The 19,129-nt window shown below is 42.4% G+C and overlaps 1 protein-coding gene across 2 annotated transcripts; it reads right to left on the bottom strand.

Moving 5' to 3' along the window:
• Window positions 1–344: 344 nt before the first annotated feature.
• LOC146189413 (uncharacterized) lies at window positions 345–18,294 on the bottom strand. 2 transcript variants are annotated; one of them, XM_084604242.1, is made up of 10 exons: window positions 17,731–18,285; window positions 15,106–15,152; window positions 13,301–13,336; window positions 12,052–12,102; window positions 10,713–10,806; window positions 8,922–9,148; window positions 6,541–6,588; window positions 3,471–3,506; window positions 2,132–2,288; window positions 345–469 (listed from the first exon to the last, which is right to left on the bottom strand). In XM_084604242.1, exons 1-10 carry the CDS (start codon window positions 17,804–17,806, stop codon window positions 465–467), a joined length of 777 nt encoding a protein of 258 aa, XP_084460368.1. In that variant the 5' UTR covers window positions 17,807–18,285; the 3' UTR covers window positions 345–464. The 2 variants fall into 2 exon arrangements, with proteins under 2 accessions (XP_084460368.1, XP_084460369.1); XM_084604243.1 differs by lacking the exon at window positions 6,541–6,588 and having other exon boundaries at window positions 17,731–18,294.
• Between the last annotated feature and the right edge of the window lie 835 nt (window positions 18,295–19,129).

Raw genomic sequence — 19,129 nt, 5'->3', positions numbered from 1 at the left:
CTAAAATGTCGGTAACTTGAGTTATTTCTCTAACCTAATCTGCACGCTTCCTATCTCTTAATGTTACTCCTACCATTTTTCGTTCCATAGCCCTCTGCGTAGTCCTCAACTTAAGTAGAACCCTCTTGGTTAGCCTCCATGTTTCAGCCCCATAGGTAAATCAATCCATCTGATTACGGTAAATTAATCCTGGGATTTCAACGAGACAACGCCACTATCCTGTCGCCCTCAACGCTTGTGTCACGTTTCGTCACTGTCGTGTGCCTTCTCCGCCTTCGCATTTAAGATATCGATTTGCATGACATCGGCGACTGAAGCACAAAAGGAATAACGCACAGCCAGGGTGGTTTCAGAAAGGTTTATTTTTTAAGCACAAATAAAAAATAACATAATCGGTGAAATGTTCTGCATCGATGACGTTCCTGTTTGGAGCGAAAAAGCCTTAGGCTAGAAGAAACAGGACTTTAACCTGGAAAAAAGAAAAAAGAAACGATACTCTATTTTTCTTGTCCTGAGTAATTGGAGACGCACAAATGTTGCCAGCAGTCATACTGTTTGCAATAGTCGGTTTATACGCTCCTGTAATGACAGCCTGCATTGTTTCACAATGACCTCCCTCGCATGGGGACGAAAGATGGCGTTGCTAAACACTAAGACTACATATTTACCTTTATTCGCTCGAGGTTTTTTCTTGGATATTTAATTCCATGCGATATATCTAATTCTTCTCCCAGTGTGCATATCGTTAAATCAAATTATATATTGCGTATGCTCAGCTGAATGTACCTTCCCACTCTGTAAGAGTCCTGTAGAGCTGAACGTATTTGGAAATAAATAAACAAAATAAAAACAAGTAAACAGATCGTTCTGCATCACGTATCGATCTCTTCATGACCTGTTGAGGTTAGTAAGAATTGATATTTTACCAATTTGTTGAAAAGCACTTTGAAATCGAGAAATTAAACATTAGAATTCATAGTCACAATACGAGACGGAGCTGCATTGTCGTCCGGTAGCATAACTAGATAATAATGAAAGTCTGAATAACATCCTCCAAACTTCCGCCAAATGTCTGGTTGCGGTGATCTCTTCCTGGGCGCGTATTTGGCTTTACTCGGGGCGGTGGCTCCGCGCGAGAGGTAACAACAGAAGAGTCGAAGAAAGCGGGCTGTTCCGACTAGCATTTACCGCCCCCAGAGACGGCGCTAGCTTGAGGGAGCCGAGCGGCCTAGCTGCTCAAGGCGTATGCTTTTTCAATGATAGATACTGCGCCTTACCCTTCCTGTGAACCAATTATTATTATTATTATTATTATTATTATTATTATTATTATTATTATTATTATTATTATTATTATTATTATTATTATTATTATTATTATTATTAATGAAGAGCTAGGCCGCTCGGCTCCCTCAAGCTTGCGCCGCCTCTGGGGGCGGTAGATGCTAGTCGGAACAGCCGCTTTCTTCGACTCTTGTGTTGTTTTCTCTCTCGCGGACCCACCGCCCCGAGTAAAGCCAAATACGCGGTTGGGCATGGTAGTTCATCGCTTACATATGAACCCTCACAAAGAAGAGGACACGAAATGTGGAAGGAAGATCTTCTTGAATGGTGCTGAGGATGTGAAGGCACATACGCTTCGCTCGCCTTCGTGTATGCCTGCGTGCGGTCTCGTTGCGCGGCAAGCTCACAGCAACAAGACAGCCACAAGCACTCAGCACAATACCTTTTACCGGTCGCTGAGGCTCAGATTAGTATGTGAAGTGGTTAGCTCGGTTAGCTGCACTTCGCTGCAGCACAGTATAGTATCGCCATCTCTTTACGAATGTTTCTTTTAGTAAGACCCATATCATGAGCGAGAAAAGGCAGTTTTGTTCCCTGTAGCTTTCTCAGAGCAGTCGAAACATTTAGCGCTTTGTCCCGTCCGCCTGAGAGATAGCACAAAAATGACGTCGCGAGACCAGAATTTCCTAGGCTGGTTTTGTGAGGAAAAAATACAATTTTTCCGGCGTTCATGCGCGCTCACGAAGTCTACTCTGTTGCCACTGCTGAACATTAAGATGAATTCATGCGGAACCATTAATAAGACAATACGCGAAACGCCAAATAATGAATACAAATTTCTGCTCACATCGCTTTGCTACAGCCTTCTCCAGCTGTGACACGATGGTTCCAACGAGGCTGAGAGGCCCAGTCTTGAGAATTTCTGCAAATATCTGAACCGCGGTGCACAGGAGCTCGTTTGCCGTATCGCCTTGGGCACCGGATAGGAGAGTGGTGAAGAGGCACTGCGGGAGGCAAGAGATGACTGGGCGACAAAAACTAGAAGCAGGCTAGGTAAATATTGTAAGGACAATAAAATAGCGATCAATAAGGCAAGAAAGATGTCCTGGCTATCCCTGGATTCAAGAAGGGCTCAGCGACTCACTTGATGCAATTTCACTCCCTGTTGCAAAAAAAAAAAAAAAAGAAAAAAAAAAAAAAAAACGAATAGTGTTTTGAATTCAAACCCGAGTCGAGGATATTGATGTTCTATTTTCGTTCAAAAAATAATAATGACAATCACTTTACTAGGACTTGAAGAGTGTGTAAATCAATTTTGTCATCATCATCACATTTCAGAATTTTTCTTTTATATGTTTGAACCATCATGATTTTATTTTTCCAATTCTACTATTAAATTTATTCTTTGACAAAGATAAATTTGCATTTCTCTAGGATGCTTATTTTCATCGCTATAGTTTTCAGCGAAGTCCTTTGCTCGCTTCAGAAATTTACTTCGTTTTTCCTTTCCACAAACACATATATCATTATTCCAAACCTGCAATGAATGACACACTCACAGTACGAAATGCCTGTGCGCTCACGCAGAATGAAAATGGGACAAAACTTTGTAAATGAAACACACGAGCCCATCTGCATATCACTCAGCAGTGCCTCTTTACCCGCGCCAGAGAGCTACCCTAGTTTACATTCCTGCGCTTAGCTCGTCTAGTTAGGAACCGAAACGATCATGTTTCCATAAGCAAAAAAAGTTTATGCACACGACAGGAGCAGTGCTAATCCGTCTTATCAGGTCGATTAGCAAGACATGAAAAATAAATAACCAGAAGATGTAGAAGGCGAACAAGTAGTGCATGATCACGCAGTCTATTCACATATATCGGCCATCAATGTGGAAGACATTCGGTGAATACACTCAGTGTTGTTGGGTGTTTTAAAATGGTTTTACTCCGACAGTACAGAGCACTAAGGAAACGTGCACAGCAATCTTTCAAATCTTGTAAGTGGATTAGGGGCAAGATAATGCAGCTACACACATAGGCGTCTGGGTTTACTTTATCCCATCTACTGCATGATCTAAACGCACAAGAGTTATTATGGTTGCCCACTCTCCTTTCACGTTAGCTAAACTCCAAGAGGAGCACAGAAAGAATTCTGCCGAGCAAATAGGTTAAGGTGGGACTTACAGTGGCCGTCTTGAAAAACTGCTCCAGCACTTGAGCCTGTTTGATACCATTGCGCCACAAACAAAGCACAACTGTAAAAATGCAGAACTTGCGATACAAAATGACATATTTAGAACAACAAATTTATACGAGAAAATGTTTTGAGGGAAGAAAATTCATAAACTAAAATTAAATAGTGTTAAACTGCATGGTAAGTAATTTGTTAGTTTTTATGAATACACTAGGACAACCAAACAGGTCATGTGGCATGCAAAAAAAAAAAACCTTTCTGCAAATTTATTTTCGCATAACAAAATGAGCCATATTTGATGAAATACGAATCAAAATGAGCCCAATGCACCCGCAAGGGCCTTTGTTAACTTGAGCCTTTTATCAAAATTTGCTTTTAGAGCGAATCGGTCCATTCTTTTTCTGGCGCTACTTTGGGATCATCTGTGTATACTATGAAGAGATTAGTGAAAATCGGAACAAAGAAGATAGCAATAGCAAAGTGATCATTAGTGCCGTCGAAGTGGAACGGTTCGACTAGCAACGCTGACTTTGAATTGGCTACTTGTTCCAGGGTTCCTAAATCCTTAATGTCTTCAATAGGGCCTGTGGAAACAGGTTCAGAAAAAAGTTACCAGCGGTCCCAATGTTTTCTTTCCCTTTCTATTACTTCATATTAATCAAAACTTTAAGATGGTATAGTGTGGCACATTGGGCATGCAATACATTTTATGTACTTGATTTTCCCGCTAGCTAAGTTAGGGTATGTAAACACGACGACAGTCACGTCAGCTTGAGTAACAAAAACGTATTTTTCTCATATACTCCTCTTTACGGAGCATCATACCATACTAAATGGTTTTATTGCTGTTTAATCAATCAACAGCACTTTGAAAAACCTGGCTTCACATATCACCTTTCTTGCATTACGATATGTTAACAATTTCTGATTGATGTAGCGTGAAGCTCAAATACACTTATTTCTTTTTCCTTACTACATCACTCTTGTTTACAGCAGTCATGTATTAATGGCGTACTAAAATAAATGCGATATGTATTACTTTGGAAGGGAAAACCTGTGGTTGGCCAAATTTCAGATACAAGTATCGAAAATTTATTTATCCCGCCGAAATACTGGAGAATAAAAAATCTGGGATATATACTTTATGAGCTACCACACCAGAAGGACATCAACAAGGATGACCGAAATGCATAACTTTTCAAGCTAGTATTTTTCGGTCAGAAAAAGTCGCTTGCTCGAGCACGCCAATTGGACAAATTTTACGAGCAAGGCCAAGGTAGCCCTAAGGGCGCTTAGAAGAAGACTCAATCCGCTTCGCTGCCCGTGACATACAGTCGGTCAGAACGTGTTTCCACCTTCAAAAGGGCTCCGAAACGAGTGCATCTACTAGGAAGTCTCCAACAGTATGTTACAGGCGGACTCTTTCCGATAGCCGGCCCTGTGCTAAAAGATAACCTCGGTTGAAAAAAAAAACATCATAAGAATGACACCTTCTTTGACAAATGTGTCCTTGTGTCGCCAAAAACTGCTATGTCCGAGCCTCGACAACATTGAATATATTGACGAGGCTTTATTGACAAGTACGGTATCTTGGAATTCATGCTGGCTACAATGACTGCGCTTTCACTTGTCTAGTGGTAATATACGGCCATAAAATTACAAAACCCGCATATGGAGTACAGTCCTTTGGGAACGCACAGGATGCCATTATGCGTCCTGAGCAGGCCTTGACGGTACAGGGTGGGCTACCGAGGGGCGCCGTTCAAATAGTGTAGTATGCGCGGGGGCGGTAAGGAAAGCGTTGTTGGGTCAAGCAAGCTGGGTCAGAATAAGGATTTCATATGGAAAAGAATCATATTCAAAGTTTGTTTTTCACATGTACCAAAATATTTATTTATCTTTAACACGTGGTGGTGCAGAGTTACTCTTCATCATCATCACCCGGACTATAACCACAACAAAGCAATGGCCTCTCGCAATTTCTCCAATTACCCGGTCCTGTGCTAGCTGCATCCACTTGATCCCTGCGAACTTTTAAACCTCATCCACCCTCCTAATTTCCTGCCATCCCCTTCTACGCTTCCCTTCTCTTTGAATCCAATTGGTTAGTCTTCGCGACCATCGCTTACCCTCTCTTCGCTCTGCATGCCCTGCCTATGCCCATTTCTTCTGGATTTCCACTAGAATGTCGGTGGCTTGAGTTATTTCTCTGACCCACTCTGCACGCTTTCTATCTCTTAATGTTATCCCTACCATGCTTCGTTCCATAGCCCTCTGGGTTGTCCTCAACTTAAGTAGAACCCTCTTAGTTAGCCTCCACGTTTCAGCCCCATAGGTGAGTACAGGTAAGATGCAACTGTTATTTATTTTCTTCTTGAGCGATGCCGGTGAGCTGCTAGTAAAAAAGGACGAGTACGTTCCAGATATGCTGCATCGCAATCTTATTTTTCTAGTTACTGTATTTCCCTTTTGTGCTCCGTATCTACGATTACTACCTGTCCTAAGTAGGCATTCGCCTACCGCGTCCAGTGCTTTGCTGCCTATTTTAGACTTCTGTTTGTTTCCCAGGCTGATCAACATTACCTTATCTATCTGCATGTTAATCTTTAGACCTGCCTTATAGTTCTCCTGTCTAGGCCATTAATCATTCGTTGCAATCACTTCAGTTATTCTTGCTTGTATGTCTATGTGTATTAGAAAAAGAAATATAGGAGATACCTAGCTTCGCCCTGCAATGGGTATAGTCAGGCTAATGATGATGATGATGTATGTGAAGCATACCGCATAGCAGCGTAGAGTGCGTCTCGATTTATGGAATGAACGTTCACAATTTCGTCAGCTCCGATTTTCTTGTTAGTGGATCATTTTCCAAAAAAAAAAACAAATTTTCTTCTACAATCAACTCAAAGTCAAAGAGTCGATAAATCACACATTTTAGCTAACCCGCGAGACATGTGTTTCTTCTTCCTTCTTTTGAGTGTCGTTTATCCGCACTTGATCTTTCGCGCGGCAGTGTAGCGAAGCGCTAGAATGGCAGTGATTACCAGCAGTGCGTCATACCTGATTAGGTTGGTTACCGACGCAGACAGACATGCTGGTGTCCAGACACTGGGAACGAGAACATTGTGGCAACTTTACTCCAGCACTGCGATAACAATGCGGCACGGGACGCAAAAAGAATATACATTAGTTGCGACTCATTGCAATATATTCGTTTTTGAAATGTGACAGGTTTTTCAACAATCAGGCTAACTAGCTTTCTTCCAGCCGAAACAGCGTGGCTGCGTTTCATGGCTGATGCTGCTGTGTATACTGAAATTGAAATTTAATTTTGCACCAAAAAATGATTGTTGCAAGGAGGCCAGGTAAGAAACTGAAAAAAAGAGCTTGTAGCGCTCTGACCCCCTTGCACAGAGTACAGAGCACCACAACAGCGTGCCATGAAAGTGATAAGCATACGAATTCACAAGTTGGTTACGCTACATTACACTGGGGAGCAAATAAAAATTAAGAATAACATAGCTGACTAAAAGACAGTGCATTGTACTTTAACCATAGCGCGCAATCGAATTAACCAGATTCTAATACGTCAATATGCTTCTCCATAAAATTCTTGTTCAAAACGGTCGGCAATGAATATTTTAACATCTGTTTTTCGTAGTTAGCTCGGCATTTGGCATCTTTCCATGGTGCTAAATAACGTACGTTATAAATGATTGAGTTCTTCCGCAAAATTAGTTCTATTTTACATATGCGACATGCTTCATAAATGTACAGTGGCGATGTACAGTGGCGGGACAGGAACTATGTGGTGCTTTTTAAAAAGACCAGCACTGCGTGACCGGTACAGAGCTTTACATACCAGACGCACGACTCTTTGCTGAAATACTGAGAGCTTGGTAATGTTTGCTGTTGTTGTGGTGGACCATATTAGAAATGCGTAGATAAATGAAGAGGGAATCGTATTAACGTAAGCTAACTGAGGCAGGGTGATAATGACAGTGACGGCGTACACAGATGCCAGTAGTCCTGGACAACTTATTAGTCGCGTATTTCACGTGTTCATCCCATGTCACATTTTCAGAAAAATATACGCCCCAGGAATTCGACGTTTTTACTACTTCAGCGTTGGTAATTGGTTAACACAATTTGCGGCAATTGAATGTGTCCGCGACGGGTGTGAAATAGAACAGCTTTAGATTTATCAAGATTAACTTTTAACAGTTACTTTGAGCCCATGCAATTATTTTTTTTTTTGTACAAAGCTGCACTGGCTTGATTAGCTAGATTTTCACATGAGTTGTTTAGCAAACAATAAACTAATAGCATCTCCGTAGATTACGTAATGGGAAGTTTCATGAAGACTGACTAGCTCATTTATGTATACCATAAATAAGAAAGAACCTAAAATGCTTCCTTGTGGGACACCTGTTTTTACTTACATTATGGTAAGTTTCTGTCCCCAAATCATTAGAGACTAAAACCTAGGTTCCAAATAGGATGCATATTATTTCTGAGTTGATCCTGTAAAGCCATAATAAGTGTTTAATGAGAATTATGGGGTTAATAATAATAAAGGGTTTTGAGAAGACTAAAATAAGTCCGAGAGCTATGTTTGGCCCTTCAAAATTATCTGCATAATCAATTCTTTTTAATCTAGAAGCGCTAGCTCTGAAAACTATGTTGTGCTGTAAGTATGAGGTCATGACTGTCAGTAAATTACGACAGGCGTTTTAGAATCATTTGCTTTACACCTTTTTGAAGATATCGAAGGAACTTATATAGTACGATAATTTCACATATTACTTATATCATCTTTCATGAATATAACTAACCTTTGCCATCTGCATACCACACGGGAAAATTTCAGCCGACAAAGATGTATTTCAATTATGCGTAAGACAAGGGGCTATTACATAAATTACTTATTTTACAGGTGCTCTCTGAATAACTCGGGCGTCGGATGCTTTGTAAAATAGAAATATTTCTTAATGTCGTAAATGTGTCATTAAGGCCCGTATGCACTTCAGTATTCTAGTTATTTTATTCAGCTGCTAAGATCTGAATGAAATGCAGTTCTTATCAGATAAATAAAAATAACTATAATCCTAAAGTTGATACGCGCAAAGATGATGAACAATTATAACGCCGTAGTGATACTTGATAATGACAGAATAACCGCGCCTAGCACACACACCTGCTTTCTCGGGATGATAAACAACACGTGTGACCTGGCGAGATCTTTCGCGAATAAGCACCATACATTTTCCTGTTTATTTTCGTAGTTAAATAGAATGAAACAAACTGTTCTATGAGAAGCTGGCGAGTAGAAGCTAAGAAGGGCAGTATATTGCGCAAAGGCGAATAAATTGCAAGATCCCTTTCACCGGAACTCCAAATAGTGCCAACCAGAGTAGATAGGCTAAGACTGGGCCACCAACCTTTCCCACGTTCAACTCGCTCGCTAGATGGTACACCAGAGGCTTTCCACACAAAATATCGCCCGTCATATGGAGGCCGGAGCAGTCTCCGAGTGAAACTACAGAGGTGGCGGCACCGACGACCGGTGACAACAGGCCGCCGAGGAACTTGTGGCTCAACTTCGACACGGTGCCCGTAACTCCACCAATAGTCTTGCAGAGCGCGAAGATAGTGTCGACCAAAGCACCTGTCGGTGACGTGGAGAAAAAGGGCACATATTTGCAAAAGTCTAAAAGCTCAATCAGAGGTACATGTACGCTCCGTCTCATTCCCGCTTACAGTGCCCAACAGGCACACTTTTCAATATTTACGCTCACACGTCGTTGCAGCTGTCAGCTTTCAAGTGCACCTCTTGCGCCAGAAGACGCCCACACAGATACGCAAAGAATGTCAGCATAATGACTTTTGCCCAGATACCAAGGTCTGATTTCATTTCAGTTTTTACCAAGTACTGCACACTGCTATATTGTCAATATTGTCAACCGATATTTTAAGTCGATATTGTCAACCATATACCCTGACTGCTCATTGGAGGGTCAAATTCTAAAGTTAAAGCTGAGCTACTTTGGTCATCTGATGAGAAGAGAGGAGTCGCTGGAGAAACATTTGATGTTGGGAAAAGTTGAGGGTCGCCGGAGAAGGGGTAGGCAGCGAACGCGATGGTTAGATGGCATCCTCGAGGCACTGCAGATGAAGTTATGTGATGTTAGAAAGATGGTGAAAGACCGGAAGACATGGCATGACATGGTCCATAGGGTCACGAAGAGTCGGACACGACTGAACGACTGAACTGAACTGCACACTGCTATAGGGGTGACAAAGACTACATTTATCTCAAGAGTGGCAGTCTTAATTTTTTACAGTGCAATGTGGCTATTCTGGAAGGTGCAATACTCACGAGCGAGTGATTCATATCATACATTTTAGTGCTTATGTTTATAACCTAGCACAATTACTTTCCGTGAACAGGGTGCCTGCAACTGGCCGAACGAGATGCCGAACAAGGAAAACCGGATTTTCATGACAGAACAAGTTTCGTTCGACATACTGCAAAAAAAAGAAAAACAAAAAAAAAAAACAGTGTGTATGGCGAAACCAAACGAAAGGGAAATTCTCCTCTAAGCCGATAAAGTTTCATTAAATGAAAGGAGAAATCGGTTATATTACTGTCCCTGCCTTTGCCATTTCATCTATTCAGAGTATCATATATTTTCACACAGTAAATCATGTGGTCCAATATTTAGGTGAAAGCCCCAAGTTCGAGTAGCATCCAAATATTCGCAGTATCCACGTGGAGCATGGTGGAGGCGGTCCTGCGTATTTTTAGTTCTGCATGCCACAGATACTGAAGCGAAAGCGTTCCTGTATATGCTCCTGAATGTAGCTCGGTTGCTCAAAGGCCTGCCATTACATTCTAAGCGCTCCTCAAGTGCTAAGAGTCACGATTAGGACATTGGTAGTGGTATTCGGCAGTTTTCTTTTTTCCTCATATCCAGCAGGTTACGACATGGTCACAAACAACGCTTTTGCTCAAATGCGGAGCCAAATATGTAAAAGTGTAGCCTTATTTAGAAGAAACGCAATGCGCCCAAATTTATACTCTCAAGTAACAGGTGAATTTGTGCTCCAGTAACAGGAAGTGGCCGGCCAGGTTGACCTTGGCTATTGCATGAAGTAGTGAAGTTAAATTTAAGCAGCGCGATGCTGCTGTAATGCATTGGGGAATATATAATCTCCATAGCAGTACATACCGAGCCCGAAGCGGTTCAGAACTGAACTCATGATTCCTTCAAGAAGGTAGAGCTGAGCTCCGACGTCCATGTGCGAAATCCCTCTTGTGCTACACTGGTAAAATGAAAAGCGAGTGCCATGATTACATTTCTCATTAAATAATGATTCTAAGACAACGGATGATGGGCCTGGCGAGACGCCCACGCCGATTTCGTAGTACTAAAAGCAAATAGCAGCAACCGATTAGCTATAGCTAAAAATAACTGCAGCAATATAACAATACGTTTCTCACTCGTATAACTCGTAGCTAAAAACACCTTGTACACATAAGGCACTCAGATGTTGTACGATGCTCTTTTCCAAAGATATGTCTACAAATCTTGTAAAAGAGAATGTAAAACAAGCCAAACATGTTTCACTTCTGCCCCTCATTATTCTGGTCCCAATCATTGTATTATTGGCTAGAAGGTGTGATTTAGTGCAGGGTTAGAGACATATATGCGACTCCTACAGGCGCGTAATATATATTTTGTTTGCCTCTAAAGCAGCATGTGGTCTTATTTTACATGAAAATTTTCGTCTGTAACGTAAATTTCATAATTGCGGTTTTACATTAGTATTGGACATGACAAGTATTAATTGATATGTTACATGTGAAACGGTTAATAGAAGGCAGCAATGAAAAATCCGAACTGAAAGATAGTCTGCCATAACATCGCTGAAACACGATCACATAGGTGTTCTGATATACCGGCTTGTATATTCCGGCTTCTAACAACATTGCGGCGCCAGTGCTACACAAAACTTCGCCTGGCATATAATTCAGTCAGCGCTGACGATGAATTACGCCCTGCTATCCACGGCTTTCATGAAAACATTTGAGAATATTTGAATATCTCTCCTTATTTTAGTTCCAGTGTGCCCTTTTATCGGTTTAGTTTCTGGTGGCGGTTTCTGGTGCTGTAGAAGCAAATTAGTCGCATATTTTCTTTGTGTTGATCTAAGTCAGCCAAAACGTATTTTGCAACTCGATATTTTTAGAAGAAATAAACCCCATATCTTTGGGGTAGCATGTGCGATCCGTTAATTACTTTGGTGCCTTCCACCTGACGTCGCGCGTGATATAACAAAACTAATCTGCCATGTTTCAACCGGACTAACCTCAGCGTATTGCATATTCCATATCATGCAACCCTAGAATTTCTTCTAATGCCTTAATCATGTCATGTTTCATTCCACATGCTTAAATATAACAGCTGGCAACGGTTATATGATAGCCTATGCGCAACATGAGCCATTTAGGATTATACATGGGCACTTGAATATATTAAAAAATTACACGAAAAAAAAAGGACATACAGTTAACAGCTTCTTCAGGCACTCCAGGCACAAGATTTGAAGCACGCCGGTCTGGAAAAAAAGAAAATAGAGTATTTGCCTGCTCCTCTGCAACGTCCGCTGAGCTAGATAACCTAGTGCAGTGGTTAGGGGAAACTGCAATTGTTGGCGGAGCTTGTCAAAGAGCAAATTGCCTATTTTCCTATTTGAAGAACTGCTTGGTTGTATAAATGATTCAGACTGCAATAAATTACCGGGTCACAGTTTGCTAAGAGCTCTAGTAGAGGAGGCGCTTGAATCCTTTCGATTAAAAATCGCCCTGGTGACCTTAGCTTAGCGCCAAATTGTAAGATGCGTCAATCTTCAGAAGCGGCCAGCTGTGCAACCGCTGTAAAAAAAATGATTGTCAATGATTTCAATCAAAATCATGAAATTTGTCATACGTGTCCATGGGTCAAGGGTGTACGGGGTCAAGTGGATGCAGCTAGCACAGAACCGGGTTAAGTGGAGAAATATGGGAGAGGCCTTCGCCCTGCAGTGGGTATAATCAGGTTGAGGATGATGATGATGATGTCCATGAAAACAACCTGTTTAAAACGCGGTAGTAAGACGTGGAGAGTGTGAAGCATTGTAGCGCACGGTGCTTTAGAAGTGAACTTATATCTGTATAAACTGGCAGTTTCCTCATTATACTGCACCGTTAGCATGCATAAACGACAGCGTAGTTAGTCCAGCCGTGAAACCGCCTCTACTCCAATTATTCCAGACTTGTACACGGGCTGAAATTATTGCAACACCCATTTTCAGCCTACGCCCATTGATTGTCAGCTTCCACTGGCACCAAAAGATCGAAACTTTGCCTTATGTATGAAATAGGTAAGTCTTGTTTTCTGTCGCCGACTGACTGAACATTAGGATTCATGAAACTCGTGAATATGCGGTAAGTGAAATCTTGAGGTAACTCCAGCGCTCGACTGCCACCTGGAAGGAGAGTGGCAGCTCTTCCCAAATCGGGCATGACTAACGGTAACATGACATCACACAAATCACTAACTTTTCGCTTTTCAGCCGTGTATTCTTCGAGTAACTACCTACCAATCGCCATGCTGTGATTTTTCATAACCGCAAATCCATATTTCTTTTGCACCCTGAACGCGATCAAGAGGCAATTTTCAATAATCCGTCTGACAACCTACTTGACCAAAAATTTGGCTTATATGAAATGTTTGCTGCCCAGGCGTAAAATCAAATGCAAAGTTTCTGAACTCACGTCACCGTGGCAGAGGTCCCTTGGCGTTCCCATGCACTAAAAGACGAGAAATGTTTAAGAACTTAAGTGCGCATTCCGTCATCTGTTAAATTAAAATCCAGCAATATTACAAGCTCAGCTCATGAATGATTTCTTATCACTGCCATATACTGTCCGACGGGTGATAAGAGAGAAAGTTTTACACTCTGCAATACACCCTTCAAGGCCGAAGGGAGATAAAACAAACGTATCCTCAAAGGATGTGAATAGGCAAACAATCTTTTGTTGAACTAAATTTCGCATGATTACTCAGAGTGATTATGAACAATAAGAAGAGCACGTGATTGTTGCCTGAGCATGCCCTGAATACACAAAGCTGGGAGCACGCCTGCCGTACGCTCGCCTTACCATAAGACCAATAAACAGCTGCTTCTGCTGCACTTAAAACAAGGAGGTTGTTAATGACATCTAGCGTCCGCCTACTCTCTAGCGCTCAATATGTTTATGAGTTCATAAGCAAGCAACCAAGCCATCTTTGTGAAGTTCTAGGTCTGAAGGAAATTTTCTTCAGTGGCTGCAGGGTCGCGACAACAATATGCTCCTACGCAGGTTTTGTTCGTCAAACAGCCCCATCTGCTGGCTGGCAGTAGTGAACACCATTAGAACAATGAGAGTTTTTCTCATGCAACTGTGTGAAATCTAAAGAGCTGTGGTACGATCATGTTGGTGACACACACACACACACACACATATATATATATATATATATATATATATATATATATATATTGTGAGCCTTCCGTGGATGTTCTTTAATTTATTCATGCCATGATCTTCCTCTTTCATTTGTACATACCATCATCATCGTCCCGCGGCGCCGGCTCAGGCGCGCGCCTGGGCTTTGTCATCGGAGTAAAACGCCAGACACGGCATCCCTTGCTTTGCCGTCTCGACCTTGCCGTCTCGACCTGGCCTTCTTCCACAAGCACCTCCACCTCCACCACTTGTGGAAGAAGGCCAGGTCGAGACGGCAAGGTCGAGACGGCAAAGCAAGGGATGCCGTGTCTGGCGTTTTACTCCGATGACAAAGCCCAGGCGCGCGCCTGAGCCGGCGCCGCGGGACGATGATGATGGTATGTACAAATGAAAGAGGAAGATCATGGAATGAATAAATTAAAGAACATCCACGGAAGGCTCACAATATATATATATATATACATACACAAACAGGATGTCACATAGCTTTCCCGGTTATCTATTTTATTCCAACAGTTTCGGACGGTGGACCGTCCTTCTTCAAGGTAGAATTGAGAATGGAGAATAAGTCCGCACATTACGCCACTGTTAGGAGAGGGAGAAGGAATTCTCGCTCTCATGAGCGAGAATTACTTTCCCTCTCCTAACAGTATATATATATATATATATATATATATATATATATATATATATATATATATATATATATATAATGATACTGCTGTCACGGAAGATCAAATAGGGGGCAGAGGCTTGGGTACAAGGTTAGTACTAGACTGCAGGATTCATCTGTCACGTTTCCTTGTATCAAGCTGGTTCTTGCGATTGAATAGTACCCAGCAGCCAACATGCACACTTTTCGACCGCCGCATTGAGAAAGACGGATCAAATTGCACCACTGTTTTCTTCATGTCCGAGTTCCGTGGTTGATTTATTCACACACATTTTCATTCAATCACTAAATGAGCGTGAAAACACTGAACATAACCAGGGTTATTTCGTAGACAGAAAGAGGCAGTGCGTGTTTACGTTAAGCAACAGTCGTTATTTAAAAATAAGATTGTACTCACATCGCTCATGTTTAGAATGTTGGGAAGGGAGATCACCACACATGACTCTGAAAAAAAAGAATAGTTAGCGTGAAGGGGAAATCATTATGGGAAGCTGTTTTGGGGCCAGAGGTACATTCATAGCGATTCCGGACTTCCGATTCTCTTCTTCTATTGTCCTTCCGTACCTGTCCCGTCGATTCCTGCCCCACAAAGGGCATCAGGCATTTCAAGCGGAAAACGAGCCGGAATGAAATGGTATTCTAAGCACAATCATTATATCAGGCTCCCTTCCCTCTTTGCATGTCGTATCACCATGCACGAATGTTGAAATAAAGGTCACAGTAACATGTACACAAACCCACGAAACCGGCCACTCTTAAAATGTTCCTGTATGTTGTATCTATGCTAGGATATTTTCATAGCAGTACTGCGTATTTTCGTTTTCACCTCGAAACATATGTGGCTGCTATATGCTACGATCTTCTATGTGCCTGATAAAAGATACTCTGTCGCGATGATGAAAGCATTCAGCTTATTTGTGGAACCACCTCGTTCCCCATCCTCTATCAACCTTAAAATAAACCCCAATGGATTGCTGCATTCTACTTCCTTAGTGCGCAGGTATCAGATGGAAGAGCGCGTAAATGATATTTTTCTACCAGAACTTTCATAACAACTGTAAATGCCAGCGAACCTATTTGGCAATGAAAGAAATTATACCGTTCCAAGCTGGCGATCTTTCTCGGACGAATTCGCAGCACGCCGCTACGTGTCCTCGACATTTAGCAGCGCCAACAAAAACCTCGACGAGAAAAAGAAGCACTCTAACGAGCATCAGCATTACTCTTGGCGGTGCGGTTACACGTTTTTGCGTGAGAAAACCCTGCCCCAAATTCCAAGATAATATGTTTCGTAGTTTTCGGTCCCCTGCAGTGCATGGGAGCGCGAAGCAAAATTACGAAGAAAATGCTCTCATAAGAGCTTCTCAGGAGGCTGCACCCCATGGCGATTGCAAATAAGAAGTGACCCCCTTCCATCCCCCCCGCCGAAGGAGACAATACGACAAGAATAGCTCATAAAATAAATGTCAGCCTAAATATTCTAAGATTTATTTCAAATATCATGAGTTCGTTAAAAAAAATCTGTTCTGGGGCACGCGGTATTACCAAGCAGAAGTTTGGAAAGAATCAGTGGATTCAGGTCTTTGGTGCTCCAACATATCAAACAAGCCAAATGCATCGAAACAGTTGAGCTTCTATATACGTCTAATGGTTAGCTTTTTGTTGAGATAGCCAAATATTCTTTAGAAGTCACGAAGTCACTTTGCCGTCACGCATAAATTGAGCGGGCTATTACAGAGATTTAGCATACCGTGATCCGCGATCCGCTACCGTGACCCTCTACCGCTCGTGGGCGTGGCGCACAAGCTGATTGGTTCCGATGTGGCAGGTCAATGTGTCGATATCAAGTATGTGGCGCCATCTATCGGCATCAAAGTGATCTGGGCATGCGCAATGGAACGCAAGGGGGCGGATCCCGGATCATGGTGTGCTAAATCTGTCTCATGTTCTATCCTACGGTGGTGATCAGACTCCCGTCGAGGCAAATCAGTACACACGGCCAAAGTATGCGCTATTCTTTGCGTCTACAGAGTGCATCGTTGTCATCGTTACCCGTCGATTACATCACATCTGGGCAGTACACTCCTTGGGCACGAACGTGCTGACCAGACTATAGATCCTATACATTATCGAATTTAGCGGGTGGCAGTTTTGGCAATCCTGCATGTATTGCGGTGACCGCCGTAACATTGGGCAATTCGATACTCAAAGCACCAAACAAGAAAGATGATTCCGACGCGTCAACGTCGGTAGGCAATTCGCTGTGAGGATCGAGTAATGCTACACCTCCCTGCTGAGCGCTACTGACTTGTTCAACACCGAAGACGATTTGCAGCGCCGTCCAGCCGTGTAACAAAAGCTAGGTTGTCACCGATGCCAGCGTTAACAAAAACCGTAGGCACTGTCTCTCTCTCTCTCTTCCACTCTCTCTCATGTTCCATGTTGCGTGCAACGATTGCCAGGAGAGCCACAATGACGTCACGTGAATATTTGTAGCGGCTGGTGCTTACTGCCAGCAAGCGTTTCTGTCAACCGTGGCGGGCCATAGGTTGCAGGAAAATGTCCCAGTTAAAAATCCTGTTCCGCTCACGACTAAGCACGGAGCAGACTAATATTTTTCGAGGAAAGCGAATATATTCCGCATGCTTTACGTACAGGCCTTGTCGAAAGCTCAGGGACCAAGAGGTTTTTTTTCCAGGATTTCGCTATTCATTGGTAAGCCTCAGATGGACGGAAATGATAAATTTTCTGGTGAGCAAGACATGTTAAACGCTGGCAATTCGTAGGGAGCCACACGACATATTCAAGATCGAGACCTCGTGTGATTTTAACACGTGAAAAACATTTATTTCAGTTCAGTTCAGTCGTGTCCGACTCTTCGTGACCATATGGGCCATGTCACGCCACGCTTTCCGGTCTCTATCTTCCTATTTGTTTATTTAAATTGCTATAAATGATTATCCCGTGAGGAGAACGTGATGCAGACTGAAAATAATTTCAAGATATGAGAAAGTGTACTTACGATCAATCACTGCCGCCGCAGAAGTTGCCACTGTAATGAGCGTAGCTGTGAAAGCTATGACCTTAACCGAAATCATTATGAGCCCAGAAGAAGCAGATGCAATAGGGACCACGGTTGGTAATTTACGGAGTGGCGTGGATGCTAGAGCCTATATTTAAAGCAATCTCTTCACCTATCGTTTTTCTCTCTCCAATACTGTATGACACCGAGAATTTAATTTATACAAAAATGAAATGCAATCGGCCGAGAGAATTCGCTCACATCGCGGACGCTATCTGCACATGTACTTTCCTAGCGGATGATTCTATTCTAATGCTGACTAGACCTGTGACAGACGAGACGATACGCAAGCAAAGGAATGATAGGACGTTCTATTATTTAGTTGTTATCTTACCCTATTTACTGGAAGTGCATCGTGACATTATTTTACGTTACAGAGCATTGTGTCCTTTCCTGTCTGTTTAGCCCTTGAAATAAATCGACCCCTCTCTTCTTTCTATCTGCATGCCGGCAGGGAAATAGCTTTCACAGTCGAAGAATATCGAAGAGTGACTATTCACAACCACAGGGTTTGCAATATTCTTCCTTCTAGTAGATACTCTCAGAGATTCTGAGACCGAGAATTGACTTTATTTCAGGTTGAAGGTGAAGAGCATACATGCAGGCACCGATTCCCAAAAGCTTATACATGTTTCTAGAGCAAAATTTAGCAAAACGTGTATTGGGCTCGTTGGTGTGTATTCAAGATGTAAACAGCGCAAACAACAAGGGACAAGCGAAAGGGACACAGGACGACCGCTCGTCATGTATCCCTTTCACTTGTATCATGTTATTTGCTTGCTGTTAGACCCGTCGTGTGAGCGAAATACCGGGATAGTAGCGGGAAAACAAGCACTTCACGACACATTCCAACGCCAGCCCAGTGTGGTGGCATCTATTTCGAATGCATTTTGAAGGGTCGAAACGTAAGGAAGAACTGAAAAGGATTCAACGCTGCTGGACCGAATGTGGAACGAAAGCATCAGCTTCGGGTGACCGAGCGTTCTTCTTCCTCTTCTTATTTTTTTCTTCGCCTAAAAGCAGTAGCAGAAGCAGCAGCTGCTGTTGCTGCTTGCTGCTGCTGTTTGCTGCTGCTGCTGACGATGATGATGATGTCCATATTGAAAAGCAACACTAAACAGTCATAACGATCGTAATGACTCATGCCAGAACGGTTTTCACACGACTTCGAAACTCGTATAGAGCAACGGGTGCAAAATGTCAAGGAAGGCAGCTAGTCGCTTCTAATTTTAATGAAACTTGAAGCCACTAGGGCCTCTTAATCCCCTCTCGTAAACTTGGGGTTGTTTTCTTTCATGCTGTTTCCTTATATTCTTTATTGGGGGTCGTGCTTTTCTTT

The sequence above is a fragment of the Amblyomma maculatum genome, chromosome 5 (genome assembly GCF_055883805.1).
Source record: "Amblyomma maculatum isolate TAMU_Amacu chromosome 5, ASM5588380v1, whole genome shotgun sequence".
Lineage (NCBI taxonomy): Eukaryota > Metazoa > Arthropoda > Arachnida > Ixodida > Ixodidae > Amblyomma > Amblyomma maculatum.
The sequence above is the reverse complement of the archived record's forward strand: the minus strand, read 5'-3'. Positions and strand labels throughout refer to the sequence as shown.

Bases quoted from the DNA above. Each gene is read 5' to 3' on its own strand.
- LOC146189413 (XM_084604242.1), bottom strand. From the start codon at position 17,806: ATGATTTCGGTTAAGGTCATAGCTTTCACAGCTACGCTCATTACAGTG. The intron at 9,149-10,712 runs GTATGTACTGCT...CGTCACCGACAG, and splicing joins TCTGAACCGCTTCGGGCTCG to GTGCTTTGGTCGACACTATC. The intron at 3,507-6,540 runs GTATGACGCACT...GGTATCAAACAG, and splicing joins TCGGTAACCAACCTAATCAG to GCTCAAGTGCTGGAGCAGTT.